Source organism: Hemicordylus capensis, chromosome 6, assembly GCF_027244095.1.
Source record: "Hemicordylus capensis ecotype Gifberg chromosome 6, rHemCap1.1.pri, whole genome shotgun sequence".
Lineage (NCBI taxonomy): Eukaryota > Metazoa > Chordata > Lepidosauria > Squamata > Cordylidae > Hemicordylus > Hemicordylus capensis.
The window spans coordinates 104,136,187-104,152,482 of NC_069662.1; the positions used below are offsets into that span (position 1 = coordinate 104,136,187).

Here is a 16,296-nt window from a genome sequence, read left to right on the forward strand (position 1 = left end):
ACAACTCGGATGACAGCTGGAGCGACGCTGGAGGAAGAGTCGTGACGAATCCGACCAAACACTGGCTAGAGCCCATTTTAGGGACTACACCGTGGCAGTGGAGGCTGCGAAGAAACGTTTTTTCCTCCGCCTCCATTGCATCTGCTCAGTGCAGACAAACAGAGCTGTTTCGTGTGGTAAAAACATTGCTCCACACATCCCCCCAGGTAATGGGGGAGCAATCATCCACAGCTCACTGTAATCAGTTTGCCACTTTGCAGATAAAGTTGATCGTATCCGTGCCTATTTGGACTCCAGAGATTTGGCAGTTCCTGCAGACGTGCCTCTGGTACCATCTGGTCCAGTTGTGTTGGATTCTTTTCAGTTGGTGCAGCCTGAGGATGTGGACAAGATCCTGGGCAGTGTGCGGGCGACATCGTGTGCTCTTGAGCCTTGCCCTTCATGGCTAATAAAAGCTGCCAGGGAGGGTACAGGTAGATGGTTGGAGGTGACCATTAATGCCTCATTAAGGGACGGCAGGATGCCACTGTGCCTCAAGGAGGCGGTGGTAAGACCACTACTAAAAAAGCCCTCCCTTGATTCCTCCAACCTGGACATAGACCTGTGTCTAACCTTCCCTTTTTGGGCAAGGTGATAGAGCGTGTGGTGGCGTCCCAGCTGCAGAGGGTCTTGGATGATATGGATTATCTGGACCCTTTTCAATCTGGCTTCCACCCCGCGTATGGGACTGAGACTGCCTTGGTCGCTCTAGTGGATGACCTACGCCGGGAACTAGACAGGGGGAGTGCGTCCCTGTTGGTTCTGCTGGACCTCTCGGTGGCTTTCGATACCATCGATCATGGTATCCTTCTGGGCTGCCTCTTTATGGGAATTGGAGGTACTGCATTGCAGTGGTTCTGGTCCTTTCTTGGGGGGAGGGTCCAGAAGGTGGTGCTGGGGAACTACTGCTCGGCTCCGTGGCCACTGGCCTGTGGGGTCCCACAGGGTTCGGTCTTGTCCCCCATGCTGTTTAACATCTACATGAAACCGCTGGGAGAGGTCATCTGGGGACTTGGACTGAGTTGTCAGCAATATGTGGATGACACTCAGCTGTATCTCTCCTTGTCATCTGATCCTAGGGAGATGGTGGATGTCCTGAATTGGGGATTGGAGGCCGTGATGGGTTGGATGTGGGCTAATAAACTGAAATTGAATCCGGACAAGATGGAGGTACTGTTGGTCAGTAGGAAAGCCAATTGGGATGAGGAGATTCTACCAGTTCTGGATGGGGTTGCACTCCCCTTGAAAGAGGAAGTATTCAGCTTGGGGGTACTACTGGACCCAGCTCTGCTTTTGGAAGCTCAGGTGGAGGCGGTGGCGCCAGCTGCATCCCTTTCTCAAGAAGGCAGATCTGGCCACGGTTACCCATGCCTTAGTCACGTCACGGCTGGATTACTGTAACGCGCTCTATGTGGGGCTGCCCTTAAAGAATATCCGGAAACTGCAGCTAGTGCAAAACGCAGCAGCTAGGGTTTTGTCCAGAGCTGCCCGGTGGGAGCACATCACACCCATCCTGAAAGAGCTGCACTGGCTGCCAGTTCGTTTCCGGGTCCAATTCAAGGTGCTGGTTTTGACCTTTAAAGCCCTTAACGGTTTGGGCCCGGGGAATCTGAGGGGCCACCTGCTCCCAAGGATTGCTGCCCGCCTGACAAGGTCATCTGAGAGGGCTCTGCTCTGGGTGCCTACAATGAAGGAGGTTTATCTGTCGTGCACTCGGGACAGGGCCTTCTCTGTTGCTGCCCCCAGACTTTGGAATGCTCTCCCAGTGGCCATTTGCTCCTCGGACTCCATCACAGTTTTTAGAAAGCTTCTTAAATCTTGGCTTTTTACCCAGGCTTTTACAGTGAGGGAAATAAGTATTTGATCCCCTGCTGATTTTGTCCGTTTGCCCTCTGACACAGAAATGACCAGGCTATAATTGGAATGGTAGGTTTATTGTAGCTGTGAGAGACAGAATAACAACAAACAAACCCTCAAAAGCCCAGTGCCCAAAAGTCAGCGATGGATTTGCATTGTAGTGAGGGAAATAAGTATTCGATCCCCTATCAACCAGCAAGATTTCAGGCTCCTAGGTGTCTTTTCACTATATGCAGGTAACGAGCTGAGATGAGGAACACCCTCTGTAAGGGAGTGCTCCTAATCCCAGCTTGTTACAGTACCTGTATAAAAGACACCTGTCCATAGAAGCAAGCAATCACTCAGCTTCCAAACTCACCACCATGCCCAAGACCAAAGAGCTGTCGAAGGATGTCAGGGACAAGGTTGTAGACCTGCACAAGGCTGGACTGGGCTACAAGACTATCGCCAAGCAGCTTGGTGAGAAGGTGACTACAGTTGGCATGATAACTCGCAAATGGAAGAAACACAAAATAACTGTCAATCTCCCTCGGTCTGGGGCTCTATGCAAGATCTCACCTCGTGGAGTTGCAATGATCATGAGAACGGTGACAAAGCAGCCCAGAACTACATGGGGGGAACTTGTCAATGATCTCAGGGCAGCTGGAACCATAGTCACCAAGAAAACAATTGGTAACACACTACGCCGTCAAGGACTGAAATCTTGCAGTGCCCGCAAGGTCCCCCTGCTCAAGGCAGCACATGTACAGGCCCGTCTGCAGTTTGCCAATGCACATCTGAATTATCCAGAGGAGAACTGGGCGAAAATGTTGTGGTCAGATGAGACCAAAATCGAGCTCTTTGGCATCAACTCAACTCGCCGTGTGTGGAGGAGGAGGAATGCTGCCTATGAGTCCAAGAACACCATCCCCACCGTCAAACATGGAGGTGGACACATTATGCTTTGGGGGTGTTTTTCTGCTAAGGGGACAGGACACCTTCACCGCATCGAAGGGACGATGGACGGGACCATGTACCGTCAGATCTTGGGTGAGCACCTCCTTCCCTCAGCCAGGGCATTGAGAATGGGTCATGGATGGGTATTCCAGCATGACAATGACCCAAAACACACAGCCAAGGCAACAAAGGAGTGGCTCAAGAAGAAGCACATGAAGGTCCTGGAGTGGCCCAGCCAGTCTCCAGACCTTAATCCCATAGAAAATCTGTGGAGGGAGCTGAAGGTTCGGGTTGCCAAACATCAGCCTCGAAACCTTTCTGACTTGGAGAGGATCTGCAAAGAGGAGTGGGACAACATCCCTCCTGGGTTGTGTGCAAACCTGGTGGCCAACTACAAGAAACATCTGACCTCTGTGATTGCCAACAAGGGTTTTGCCACCAAGTACTAAGACATCTTTTGTGAAGGGATCGAATACTTATTTCCCTCACTACAATGCAAATCCATTGCTGACTTTTGGGCACTGGGCTTTTGAGGGTTTGTTTGTTGTTATTCTGTCTCTCACAGCTACAATAAACCTACCATTCCAATTATAGCCTGGTCATTTCTGTGTCAGAGGGCAAACGGACAAAATCAGCAGGGGATCAAATACTTATTTCCCTCACTGTACATGACTGTTTCTACTGCTGCTTCTATGTATTTTTACTCATTTATAGTTTTTATGCTTGTATTTTATAGTTTTTAAATTAGATTTGTTTTATATTTTTAGCTTAATATTTTAATTGTCATTTTTATTGTATGTTTTTAACTTTTGTAAACTGCCTTTGGGTTGTTTTTAATGAAAGGCAGTATATAAATTCAACAATAAACAAACAAACAAATCTGACAGGAGAGGAGAGCTGGTCTTGTGGTAGCAAGCATGACTTGTCCCCATAGCTAAGCAGGGTCTGCCCTGGTTGCATCTGAATGGGAGACTTGATGTGTGAGCACTGCAAGATATTCCCCTCGGGATGAAGCCGCTCTGGGTAGAGCATCTAGGTTCCAAGTTCCCTCTCTGGCTTCTCCAAGATAGGGCTGAGAGAGATTCCTGCCTGCAACCTTGGAGAAGCTACTGCCAGTCTGTGAAGACAATACTGAGCTAGATAGACCAATGGTCTGACTCAGTATATGGCAGTTTCCTATGTTCCTATGACATTGGCAGCTTCAGGCATTGCGAAATGGCTACAACTTGCAGCTCGCGCTAAGAGTGTGCGCTCCACAGGAACCTTCGTGTCCCGCCAGCTTGCATGCCATTGTTGCATGTGAAGCTGCCCTAAATGAAATCGCAGTTCTAAAGTAAAGACAAAAACCTCTCTTTTCTCTTACAACCTTCATTAACCTTATCAAAAGCACTTCAAAACTATCTCCAGCAGTTGGTAAAATTTTACCTGTTTCATGCAACCTCCAATTTTTACTAAACAAAGAGCAATAGACTTTGAAGAATATTCCAGCATCTTTAAGTAAGAGTAGAAACATCTGGCTTAGGGCAGGAAAGTGTGTGAATGTGTTTCTGTTCACAGGCCTTTTATTTCAAATAAAACATGACTGTGTCAAAAGATTATAAATCCAGGTCCAGGGGCGTAGCAAGATTGGAGTGGGCCCAGAGACAAGATTTTAAAATGCCCCCCCCCCCCCGAAGCTCAGCTCATGAAGTAAAGAAACATTAAATGAGGCTGAATAGTGGTAACAAAAAGCAGTAGTAAAAATTTTTGTAGTAAAAAGGATGAATACAACTGAAGGAAGCCCGGACGGGTGCATGGCTGGGGGAGTCAGTCATGTTACTTGCCTCGGGGGGGGGGCAAAGCAGTGGGCCCCTAGACAACTGTCTCCCCTTGCCCTATTTTAGTTACCTGGACAGGGGTGTCCAGGTCCACACTCCTACATTCGTGTGTGTGCAAACAAGCTCTCTCGCACACATACACACTCTCTCTCCCTCTCTCTCTCTCTCAACAAAGCTACAATAGTAAAACTCCACTAATAGATTAATCTTAGAAGGTCTGAGACAACTGTGTCTTGCGTCTTACAGGAATGATCATGCATATTATGAGTATACCACAGCAACTCCCATGTATATAACTATGTACATATATTATAAAGATGAGTTGCACAGACTGATAGGATTGCAATCTGCCCCTTTGTTATTTAGCCAACTAGGTATCACCTTTATGTGCCACATTTCAGATTAATGTTCACTGTGACTACTGCTCTGACAGATGCATTTCCAAACAAGACTTAGTGGGATCCATAATTTAAACCACTATGAAAGTCATCCTCTCTTATCCCCATACACATTTTATATATCCGTACTTATATATAGCCATGCCCCTGGGCTTGAGATGTTTTATCAGGAAAAGAAAATTTGCCCATTTACAGGAGTTTTCCACCCAGTGTTACACCTGGCAGCAATTTTTATATGAAAGTGGGCCACTCAAGGACCACAAATAAAGGTAAGCAACTCCTGTTTCCTGTATTTTTACCAAGGTCACACAATTTTATTTCCTAAACATCTTTGACTAAGATTGAGCCTAGTATTGCAACTCCATGCTAAACGTGTCTAGACATAGATAGATAGATAGATAGATAGATAGATAGATAGATAGATAGATAGATAGATGTGACTACCCAGGAGACACTTCTCTCTCGTTATATATTAAACTTGCCATATATGGAAGGGGATATGGCAGGTTTAATATATAGAGATGGGAAAGAATAGGAATAGTAACAGTTCCCTGGTAGTTGCCTCTCACTTTTTTGTTCTGACCAGGTGCAGCATACCCTAGGCAGGTTACCTGGAGACATATACTGAATTATAGAAATATATTTGTATGTCTATGGGTGTCTACAAGAGGGGAACTGCAAACTTCTTAACAAGTTTAAAGAAATAAATTACTGATGTAACTTAAAATGTATTTTTAAAAATATACAATCTACATTGCTTTCTCTGTAACATGTTTTCAAGACTCTCACATAACCTTTGTGTTTAAAGAGGGTTAGAAGGATGGGTTGAACTACTCTCTTTCAGTGCATGTTACGGATTATGATGATGATGTAAAGCATTTTGTACCATATAGTATACAATCTTAGCCCTGCCCCCACTTTGTAGAATATGTCCCTGATTTCCAGATTTTAGAATTCTACATATATGTTGCTTGGGAAAATCACATGGATGTTTATAGAGCTTACTGAGTAAAAGTGTCTAGGATAAAGCTCAGAGTGCTTTGCTCAAGGAAAATAATTGTGACTCGATCCCAAGTCTCCCAGCTCTAGGAGTTCAACTCTCTATCCACAGTTGTACACAGGCACTCTCACTGCCCAGCCTTCTTCTTGGGAGGGTGTAATTTGTGCCAACTGATGTGGCATTGAAACTGGAGGATCTTCCTTTGTTAAACTTTAATTCTTATATTCCAAAGAGTGAGAAACTGGGGAGGGGTGTATGGATAGCTTTGTCAGTGTTCCTTTTATGCTTTTATTTGTGCAATATATTTCTGAAAACTCAGTAAACCCCTTTGAAAATCAGAAGGCTGCCTGGTTGGTCTTCCACTTTCTATTCTGCATTTTAAAAATGAGTAATGCAGTTATTAAGTGCTAATTCACTACATTGTAATAGCCACTTAGTAAGCAAATCCTTCATATTGTCCTGCTAAGTAGCAGGGAGTATCACATTTCTCTGTGTGATCAAAAATCCATGGCCTTTCCCCGACAAAAGGCTTTACTGTGGGCTTAAAGGTAAAATGACTCCTGGCAACACAGAGCTCCCTGTGGTTGTCTTTGGTAGATAGAATACAGGAGGAGTTTACTATTGCTGCCTCCTGCACAGTATGAGATGATGCCTTTCAGCATCTTCTGTATCGCTTCTGCCTGATATAGGTGTTTCCCATAGTCTGTGAAACATACCAGTGGAGCTTCAAACTGGCAACCTCTGGCTTGCTAGTTAAGTCATTTCCCACTGCACCATTAGGTGGCACTGTGGGCTTAAGAGGGGTGGAATACTCTGAGATATGGGACATATAAAACTTTTTGAATTTGCCCAAAAACTAGATGCAAAAAGTGGAATTTTTTACACTGGACATAAATTGGGCTAAGCTCCAATGTGCAATGAAAAACCCAAATCATGTAAGGAATGCCCCTGGTAGCTCACAGGGACTTCAAAGTAAATCTGGACAATATGTGAACACATACCTGCCCTTCCAAAATCACTGCCTTGTCAGGGCTCCAGGCAACCAGGAGCCTGGTAAAATTGTCCTAACCACTTAGTATGACAATGCAGACAGAGAACTTACCAAGTGCCAAGTGGAAAGTTTATTTTACTTAAAATATTTATATACCACTTTTTTCAGTTTGCATCAGCACATCATAAAACAATATAAACCTATAACTAAATACAAACAATACTTTTTAATGTACTGCAGAAAATCTTGAAAATAGTCTTGGTAAAATAGTTGCTTGGTAAATAGTCTTATTTTCACCCAATCCTCCTACATAATGTGCTAGAACATATTCCTAAAGCCACTTTGACAAATACCTTAACACTCATTTTAAAGTCAAATGTACTTTCCAGTGTGTACTATTTCCCTAATACTCACTGGGTTGTGCGGAAACTTACTTCTGCTTTTGGTTTCCTTTACCAACTGTCACAAGTGGTTTTTTCCCCAGACTGTACTACCTACCTCTTGGGCTTAATTTTTTTTTTTTTTTTTGGTAGTTGAAGTTTTTTGTTTTGCATTTTCCATGGGTATAAGGAATATGTTAAAACTTATACAGCCTAGAAAATCATTTTGCCTAAAGGACACCTTCAGCCTGTGTTTATATGCAGGTATTAATGAGGGATGGAAAGCGGAAAACCATTCTAATGTGCAATTGCAGGGATTATAAACCTCCTTGGGATTGTTCTTAATGAAAGGTGGTATATAAATTTAACAATAAATAAATAAATAAAATCTACACGTTGTATAGATATGATAAATCCAACCGCCTCCCCATCTCCCCAATACAAAATCCCGCTTGTGAGTGCTCTATATTGTGAAATACATAATTACCACTTTTTCAAGAGAAGTAGCCTTTCAACTTTCACATGGATACTGTTCTAGTAGCGATTTGTAAACCAAGGAAGCTCAAGTGTCTGTTAAGAAGTCACTTCCCCGCCTCCCTGGTTATTTAGTGGTGCGAGAAAAGTACTCTGTGCGTGCTCAGAGGCACTTCCTCCTTTTACTGCACATGTTCCTGACCTTGAAAATAGGTTTGTTAACAGCCAGGCCGCGGCTCTTGGCTTGAGCCTTTTGTTATTCGCGGGAATAACCGAAATTAGGGTGAGTTATCCGCCAGCTCCATGGAGGGCTGGTAGAGGGGGGCGCCGCCTTCCCCTGCCCTCGTCTCGGTTCCGTGTCTCAGACAGAGTGGAGTGGAGCTGCCGCCCGCCCGCCACGCCTCCACGGAGGCTCCCCGAGCACTCATTGGCCTGTTGCTTCCAGGGCCCGTGTTTACCTTGGGGGCAGGAAGAAGCTGCCTGCCGGCGTCTGCGAGGAAGGCGGCTCGGGGAATTCCGCTGTGGGGCACCCTCCCTCCACCCCTTCCCCAGTCCGCTCGAGGCGACTCCGCCTCCTCTGGGCTGAGGTGGGGCCGCCTTTTCCTTTCGGTTTCTTGCAGGACCTACTACAGCTACTGCGACTCGCTCGCTCGCTTCTTCCGCGGTCATGGAGAACGGCACCCCGGTCTACGCCGAAACCACCGTCCCTGCCGAGCAGCCGGCGACCAAGGGAGCGCGCTGCAGTGGGGGCTCTGTCGCCCACCTGGGCTGCCTGCGCCTCATCCTGAAAGTCCTGGAGTTGGTGAGTCCGCGGGCGAAGCAGGGACTGGGAGGACTCCGCCCGGCCCTCCGGTCTTGCTTGCCTGCCCTCGCTCACGCGCAACGGGCGGAGCGGACTGGTCTCCTGCTCCTGGCGCTTCTGGGGAGCGGGATGTTTCCGGACTGGCGCTGAGGAATGCAAACTTGGGCCTGAAGCGTTGCCATCCGCTGTCCTTTACAATTAATTGGTAATCCGCTACACTGTTACTTTGCTTGGCGGCCGTAGCCCGGCTGGGACGCAACAGTAGTGTGCGCGTGCAGGTAATCGGTACATCCTTCGTGTTTCTTTATGAGGCGCTTGTACGTTCAGTCACTTTAAAAGTGAACCTGGATACAGGTCACCTCAAATACAGGGGGCAGATTGAAAGTGCGCGGGTATCCGTGCGTTGAACATGGAACTGCGCGTGTGTACAGTGTACACGCATTGTGCATGCATTGAACATGACCTGTGAGCAAGAAATATGTGTTGCCATCACAAAAGCTCAGTCCTTCATTGGAAAGGAAGACAAGGGGCAAGCTTGCCTGGCTCACGTAGCCAGTTTCTCACACAGTGTAGCTGGCTATCAGTTACATTGTGTTATCATCCAAGATGGCTTTAAGAGGGGTTTGGATAACTTCATGGAGGAGAGGTCTTATCATCGGCTACTAGTTGGAGGGCTATAGACCACCTCCAGCCTCAAAGGCAGGATGCCTCTGAGTACCAGTTGCAGGGGAGTAACAGCAAGAGGGAGGGCCTGCCCTCAACTCCTGCCTGTAGGCTTCCAGTGGCTTCTGGTGGGCCACTGTGTGAAACAGGATGCTGGATTGGATGAGGCTTGGGCCTGATCTAGCAGGGCTGTTATGTTCTCAATACAAAGACATTGCTGCACACATACCCCCAGGTAATGGGGGAGGAATCCTCTACAGCCCATTGTGATCAGTTTTCATGTCACTTTGCAGATAACATTGCTTGCATCTGTGCTGATTTGGACTCCAGAGTTTTGGCCGTTCTGGCAGACGTGCCTCTGGTACCATCTGGTCCTATTGTGTTGGATTATTTTCATTTGGTGCAGCCTGAGGATGTGGACAAGATCCTGGTCAATGTGTGGGCAACATTGTGCTCTCTTGAGCCTTACCCTTCATGGCTAATAAAAGCTGTCAGGGAGGGTAAAGGCAGATGGAGGTGATTATTAATGTTTCATTAAGGGAGAACAGAATGCCTCAAGGAGATGATGGTAGGACTGTTATTTTTTAAAAAAGTCCTCCCTTGATTTCTCCAACCCAGACAACTATAGACCTGTCTCTAACCTTCCCTTTTTGAGCAAGGTGATAGAGTATGTGGTGGTGTCCCGGCTGCAGAGGGTCTTGGATGATAGGGATTATCTAGACTCTTTTTCAATCTGGCTTCCACCCCAGATATGAACTGAAACTGCTTTGGTCGTTCTAGTGGATGACCTATGCCGGGAACTAGACATGAGGAGTGCGTCCCTATTGGTTCTGCTGGACCTCTCAAATGGCATTTGATACCATCGACCATAGTATCCTTCTGGACCACCTCTTGAGTATGGGAATCGGGGGTACTGCTTTGGAGTGGCTCCAGTCCTTACTTGGGGGAGGGTCCAGAAGGTGGTGCTGGGGGACTATTGCTCAGCTCTGTGGCCATTGGCCAATCCAATCCCGCAGGGTTTGGTTTTGTCTCCCATGCTGTTTAACATCTACAAGAAACCTCTGGGAGAGGTCATTTGGGGTCTTGGACTGAGTTGTAAGCAATATGCAGATGACTCTCAGCTCTATCTCTCCTTGTCACCTCATCCTAGGGAGGCAGTGGATGTCTTGAATCGGGGGCCGGAAGCCATGATGGGTTGGATGTGGGCTAATAAATTGAGACTGAATCCAGACAAAGTGGAGGTAATGTTGGTCAGCAGGAGAGCCATTCAGGATGAGGAGATTCTACCAGTTCTGGATGGGGTTGCACTCCCCTTGAAGGAGCAAGTGCACAGCTTGGGGGTATTGCTGGACCCTGCTCTGTTTTGGAAACTCAGGTTGAGTCAGTAGCCAGGGGTGCCTCTGCACAGCTTCAGCTAGTGTGCTAGCTGCGTCCCTTTCTCGAGAAGGCAGATCTGGCCACAGTTACCCATGTCTTAGTCACGTCACAGCTGGATTACTGTAATGCTCTCTATGTGGGGTTGCCCTTGAATAATAATCGGAAACTGCAGCTAGTGCAAAATGCGGCAGCTAGGATTTTATCTGGAGCTGCCCGCTGGGATCACATCATGCCCATTTTGAAAGTGTTTCCGGGTCCAATTCATGGTGCTGGTTTTGATCTTTAAAGCCCTTAATGGTTTGGGCCCTGGATACCTGAGGGACCGCCTGCTCCCAAAGGTTACTATCCGCTTGATGAGGTCAGCTGAGGGGGCTCTGCTCCGGGTGCCAACTACGAGGGAGGCTCGGCTGTTGTGCACATGGGACAGGGTCTTCTCTGTTGCTGCCCCCAGACTCTGGAATGTTTTCCAGGTGGTGCTTCACTCATTGGTCTCCACCACCGTTTTTAGAAAGTGTTTGAAATCTTGGCTTTTTACCTAGGCTCTTATATTATTGTCTCTGCTGCTGCTTCTTTGTATTTTGTATGGTTATTTTATGCTTGTGTATTAAATCTTTTTAGTCAGATCTGTTTTTATATTTTAGCTTATATTTTAATTGTGTATTTTTTATAGTCTTGTTTTAATTTTTGTGTAAACCACCTTGGGGTTGTTTTAACGAAAGGTGGCATATAAACTTAACAATAATAAAAATGTGTGCCCCTCTTTGAGCTACTCTGGTATATCTCTCCCAAGACTCCACTCACAAGGTCCTTTGTCTGGTCTCCATTACATCTGCATTCAGCGTTTCCAAACTGGGGGCACTCTTGGTACAAAAGGAATTCTGCATTGTCCAACTAGACTCTGTGGTCCTGGGAACCAATCCTACTTTTATCCCAAAGTCAGTTCTCCCTTTCACTGTGCTGGGATGTTATCCCATCTCACTGCCATCCATCTGAAGAGCATCCTAAGGAGTGGCTGTGGCATAATCTTGATGTGCTCAGGGCTCTGTGCATATATATTCTTAAAATCAGGGAATTGCATAGCTCCCTTTTTTCATCTCTCTTTACCCTAGCTCCCTGGGTTCTAAGGCAGCCAAGGCCAACCTTGCACACCAGACCAGAGCGTGCACCATTGTGGCATAGCAAGCACTGTCATTGTATTAGGAGTACTTCTTAGTTGCTGTCATGTACCTTTCTTCATGAATATGAAATATACTAAGTAATGCTTGGAGTGTGTGTGTGTTCTAGTTTTAAGCTGCTATATCAAATGGTGGATTTAAACTTGCATTTTGGCTTGATTGTCCTTTGTGTTTCTGTGTGCACTACCTGAAGCACCTTAACTGGTTTTTCAGAAAGGTTGATTATTACATCTTATTTTCATAGGGCGATTTATGGGCAGGTGGGTGGTGGAGGAGCTGAATTCTGCTCCCACTACCACCTACATTTTTCAACTCCAACCTCTGTTTAAGCACTGCTTTTCATGGCAGTTAATAGTTTGAAAATATATTGCAGGGGTTTGGTTCCAGACTTAGTAGTTAGTGAAGGGCAACCAATGGGTTCAGATACCTTTCCATGGATAAAAGTGACTTTAGATATATTGCAGGGCTTGACAAATCCCAGGCACCAGGGAGTCATGGCACCTAGAAATTTAACTGTGGCACCTAGTCAGGTAATTTCAACAATTTTCTGTCTCCTAAATTTTTGGGCTGGCTCCTAGATCCAAAGAAAGTTTGTCAAGGCCTGGTTTATTGAGGTAGTTAAGTGATTTTGCAATGTATTTAAATTTACTGTGAACACATTGTTGAGCAAGAAATGTTGACCAAATCATCTTTAAATGACATAACAGTTCCAAACCTAAGACATAAACCTCTTTTCTAACAACACTGTTTGATCTTATCAGTAGCAACTTCTGAGTTCAGTGGCAGACAGAGCGCTCCAAGAACAGTTAGAATAGCTTCTTCTTCATAGACAATGAAATCTCCTTTGGTGATGTAACCTCCAATACTGATTAAACAAATGTTGACGGAAAAAATCCAGCATCCCGTAGACAAGACTAGAAATTTCTGGCACAGGACTGTCAATTCACAGGAGCATAGTGTATTATATATTTTGAAGGGTGGGTGGGTTGGCTGGTGGCTGGCTGGCTGGTTGGTTTGTGCGACATAAATGAGCTACAGATACCAGATTTTGCATATACAATCCTGCCACTGAAATTAGCTGGATGCACTACTTTTTACACCAGAATATGCTCAGGGAAAAGTTTGTTTAAAAAAAAATTTTTTTAGAAGAAATTATGCATATAATCATATTTTAACTGCTGGTATTCTCAAAAGATTTTTAACACTCAATAATCAATTCCAAAATGATTACATGCCCAAGATAAGTAGAAGATCTTTCTCAGATTCAAATGTACAGTACTGTGATTCAAATTTTCCATATAGGGTAAATATTCAATGGATAATATTGGAAGTTGAAATCCTACATTAATAATTCTTTTACATATATTTAATTTCTTGAACTTCCCTGTCAGTATAATCCATGTAAAATGACTTTGCTTGGTCAATGATGGGCCTCACCGACTAGTTAAATATAATTGGCAGCATCCAGACTAACTTAATTAAGACTAAAGCCCATTGTAATTGATGGGACTTCTAAACTTAACTCAGTGATTTCAGTGATGCTTAAGGTAATAACTATTTAGTCTGAATGCTGCCCTTCATATTTAATATAAAGGTCCTGTGAACTTGTGACATGATAGCTTCCAGTCTTACAGAGGTGATCATTGATGTTAAGAGTATAGAAGAACCTCTCTTATCTGTATTTGTTCTCCAGCCAAGCAAATTTGGCTGTGGTGCATTTTTTGGATAAAAGATGTTGTCCTTTTATTTATCCTCCTTTTTTTTTTTAATCCATGACTTTATTTTCTGTAGTACCCTCCATGCACTATTTTTAATTGGGGAAAATGCAGCCCCCCACTAACCTAGCAATTGCTATAGTATGTGTAGAATGTGGCAAGAGTGGCAGGTACTTACTGGACAGTACCCCTGACATCACTGATAACAAACAGTGCTGCCTCAGGCCCGTGAATGATTTTTAATTCATTGGTGTGTTTTTAATTTGTGGGTTTAAAAAAAGCATGTAGGGAATGTGAGCTCTGCACTGATGGAAAGCTGCTACTTTTAAGTTTAAAAGTGCACTGTACATTATTTAACCCCTTCTCTTCATACAGCTCTGCTATTTCACTAATCTGGGTGGATTTGACAAATGATAGGCTTCCAGGAGGGAATATTTTTTCAGTAGTTTACCAAAAATGTGGAAGTACCAGTATGACTATCACCCCACAGCATTAGCTGTACATCCATCCAGCAAAACTACCCTCCATATCCATTACTAGAAAGGTGGGAGGGGAGAACTGGGAATCACACTCCAGGTTTTCTTCTTAATCTGGAAGGATCCCAGTTATCACTTAAGTGGTGACAACAGTACTAGACTGTGTGTGTGTGTGTGTGTGTGTGTGTGTGTGTGTGTGTGCGCGCTTTCCTCCAGCAATTGGTAGATTAAATTTCATTCCCATTTGCAACTCAAGTGAAGTGGCAACAGCGTTACTAGCTCTGGAGGTTTCAGGTGTTTTCTTAAAGGAACCAGACTTCTAAAGCTTCCTTTCCCACTGATTAAGCTGTACACTAAAGCCAGAGAAGCCAAAAGACAAGTCAGCCTCTATGTATTCTAAGAATTGTCCTTAAATGTAATCGGGCGTGGAGCCTGCTGAACGGTGGCTTGTGTCTGGCCCTGCCCAGTGGCCCTTCATGCGCACGGGAGCATGGCTCAAGCTCCAGAGAGTCCCAAGTGAGCTCACCCACACCCAGGCTCAGAAGAGCCCCGAGCAAGCTCTCCCCTGTCCATTTCAGGCAGCGTATGCTGCCTGACGGCCTTTATTTCCTTTTCTCTTCCTCCAGCAAGGGAGAGAAAGAGAAATAAATGCTGTCAGGCAGCAAGCGCTACCTGAAATGGATGGCGGGGGGAGCTCGCTCAGGGCTCTTTGGAGCCTGGGCATGGGAGAACTCAATCAGGGCTTTCCGGATCCCGAGGAACACCCCCCTGTGGGCTTTGCCCTTTCCCATTGGTGGCCCAGGTTCTTTGAACCTGTTTGCACAATTATGGCTCCGCCCCTGAATGCAGTCTCTTCTAGGCATGAAGTAGGACTTGGTCGCTTGAGCCCATGATGTCAGTGGTTTGTGTAGTCAATGTTGAGCTTAATTGCTGCATGTTGAGAGGTTGAAGTGGAATACCAACATGCAGCGTACTCATCCTTGTGCCAGGAAGACAATGATGGGTGGCCCTTTCTCAGTCAGATCAGCCCACAAGGATGTGATTGAGTTCAAATAGGAGAGAATTGCTGGTCTTGTGGTAGCAAGCATGACTTGTCCCCTTAGCTAAGCAGGGTCTGCCCTGGTTGCATATGAATGGGAGGCTTGATGTGTGAGCACTGAAAGATATTCCCCTTAGGGGATGGAACCGCTCTGGGTAGAGCATCTAGGTTCCAAGTTCACTCCCTAGCTTCTCCTGCTGCAACCTTGGAGAAGCCGCTGCCAGTCTGTGAAAACAATACTGAGCTAGATAGACCAATGGTCTGACTCAGTATATGGCAGCTTCCTATGTTCCTGTGTTTTTATATGTAAACTGGTGCTGCCACAGGCTTAGAAGGTCACGTGAGTAAGCCTTCTACTTATATTTGCTGTGAAAGAGGTTAAGAGCTTGGCCCCTCAGTAAGGATGTGTAGCTCAGATCCTTAGTTCTGAGATTGGACTGCCTGCTGCTTAGAGCTGCTGCACATGCATAGTATCTCTTGACATTGATGCCAATGGCTGCCAGGACTTTTGGTGGAAGCAGCTGTGAAACTGGGAGACTGCACATACCCGGCCTCTGGGGCCCTAGCTAAGCCTCCCTGACTCACACTGAGGATGAAATTTAAAAGCAGTCACTGCCTCTGACTGTGTAAAATCAAAGTTGCAAGTGCTCCCCAACCCTAACCCCCTGCCTGCAACTTGCTCTTTTTAGGGCCTCAGCTTCTGTCTTTCTAGTTCTCAAATGACAAACAGGTTGGTTCAGCACAGTAGCAGATTATTGTGTCACAGGTTTCCTGAATATGTCCAAATATTGCGCTAGTATAGTGACTAGATCTCTCTCTCTCTCTTCTTCTCTCCCCCTCCCCCCTGTGTGTGTGTGTGTGTGTGTGTTCTGTGTAAAGATGTGAGTCCTTCCTTTCTATTTAGTTTTTAGCAAGATAAATATCAGCCCTGTAATCTTCGGATTCAATCTTAGGGTAGCCCTGTAATCCCAGGGCTCAAAATGCACCCAGTGTCTGGTTTACCTTGCTCCTTAAAGCTAAGCACTGGTGCTTAAGAAATGCTTGTGCAGGGCTGACAAAATAAATGTGTGTGTGGTCTTCTAAACAAAGCATCACCAAGAAGTGTTAAAATGCTTTTCCAGGCCCACTTTGTCTGTCATTGATTGTGATGAACACAG

The 16,296-nt window shown here is 45.5% G+C and overlaps 1 protein-coding gene across 2 annotated transcripts in view; it reads left to right on the top strand.

The window, feature by feature from the left end:
* Positions 1 to 16,296, top strand: part of CMTM6 (CKLF like MARVEL transmembrane domain containing 6) — a 42,956-nt gene that overhangs the window by 9,658 nt on the left and 17,002 nt on the right. For both annotated transcript variants that reach the window (XM_053260627.1, XM_053260628.1), the window contains exon 2: positions 8,513 to 8,694. In XM_053260627.1, coding sequence (XP_053116602.1) covers positions 8,513 to 8,694 — 182 coding nt within the window. The remainder of the gene's footprint in view (positions 1 to 8,512; positions 8,695 to 16,296) is intronic.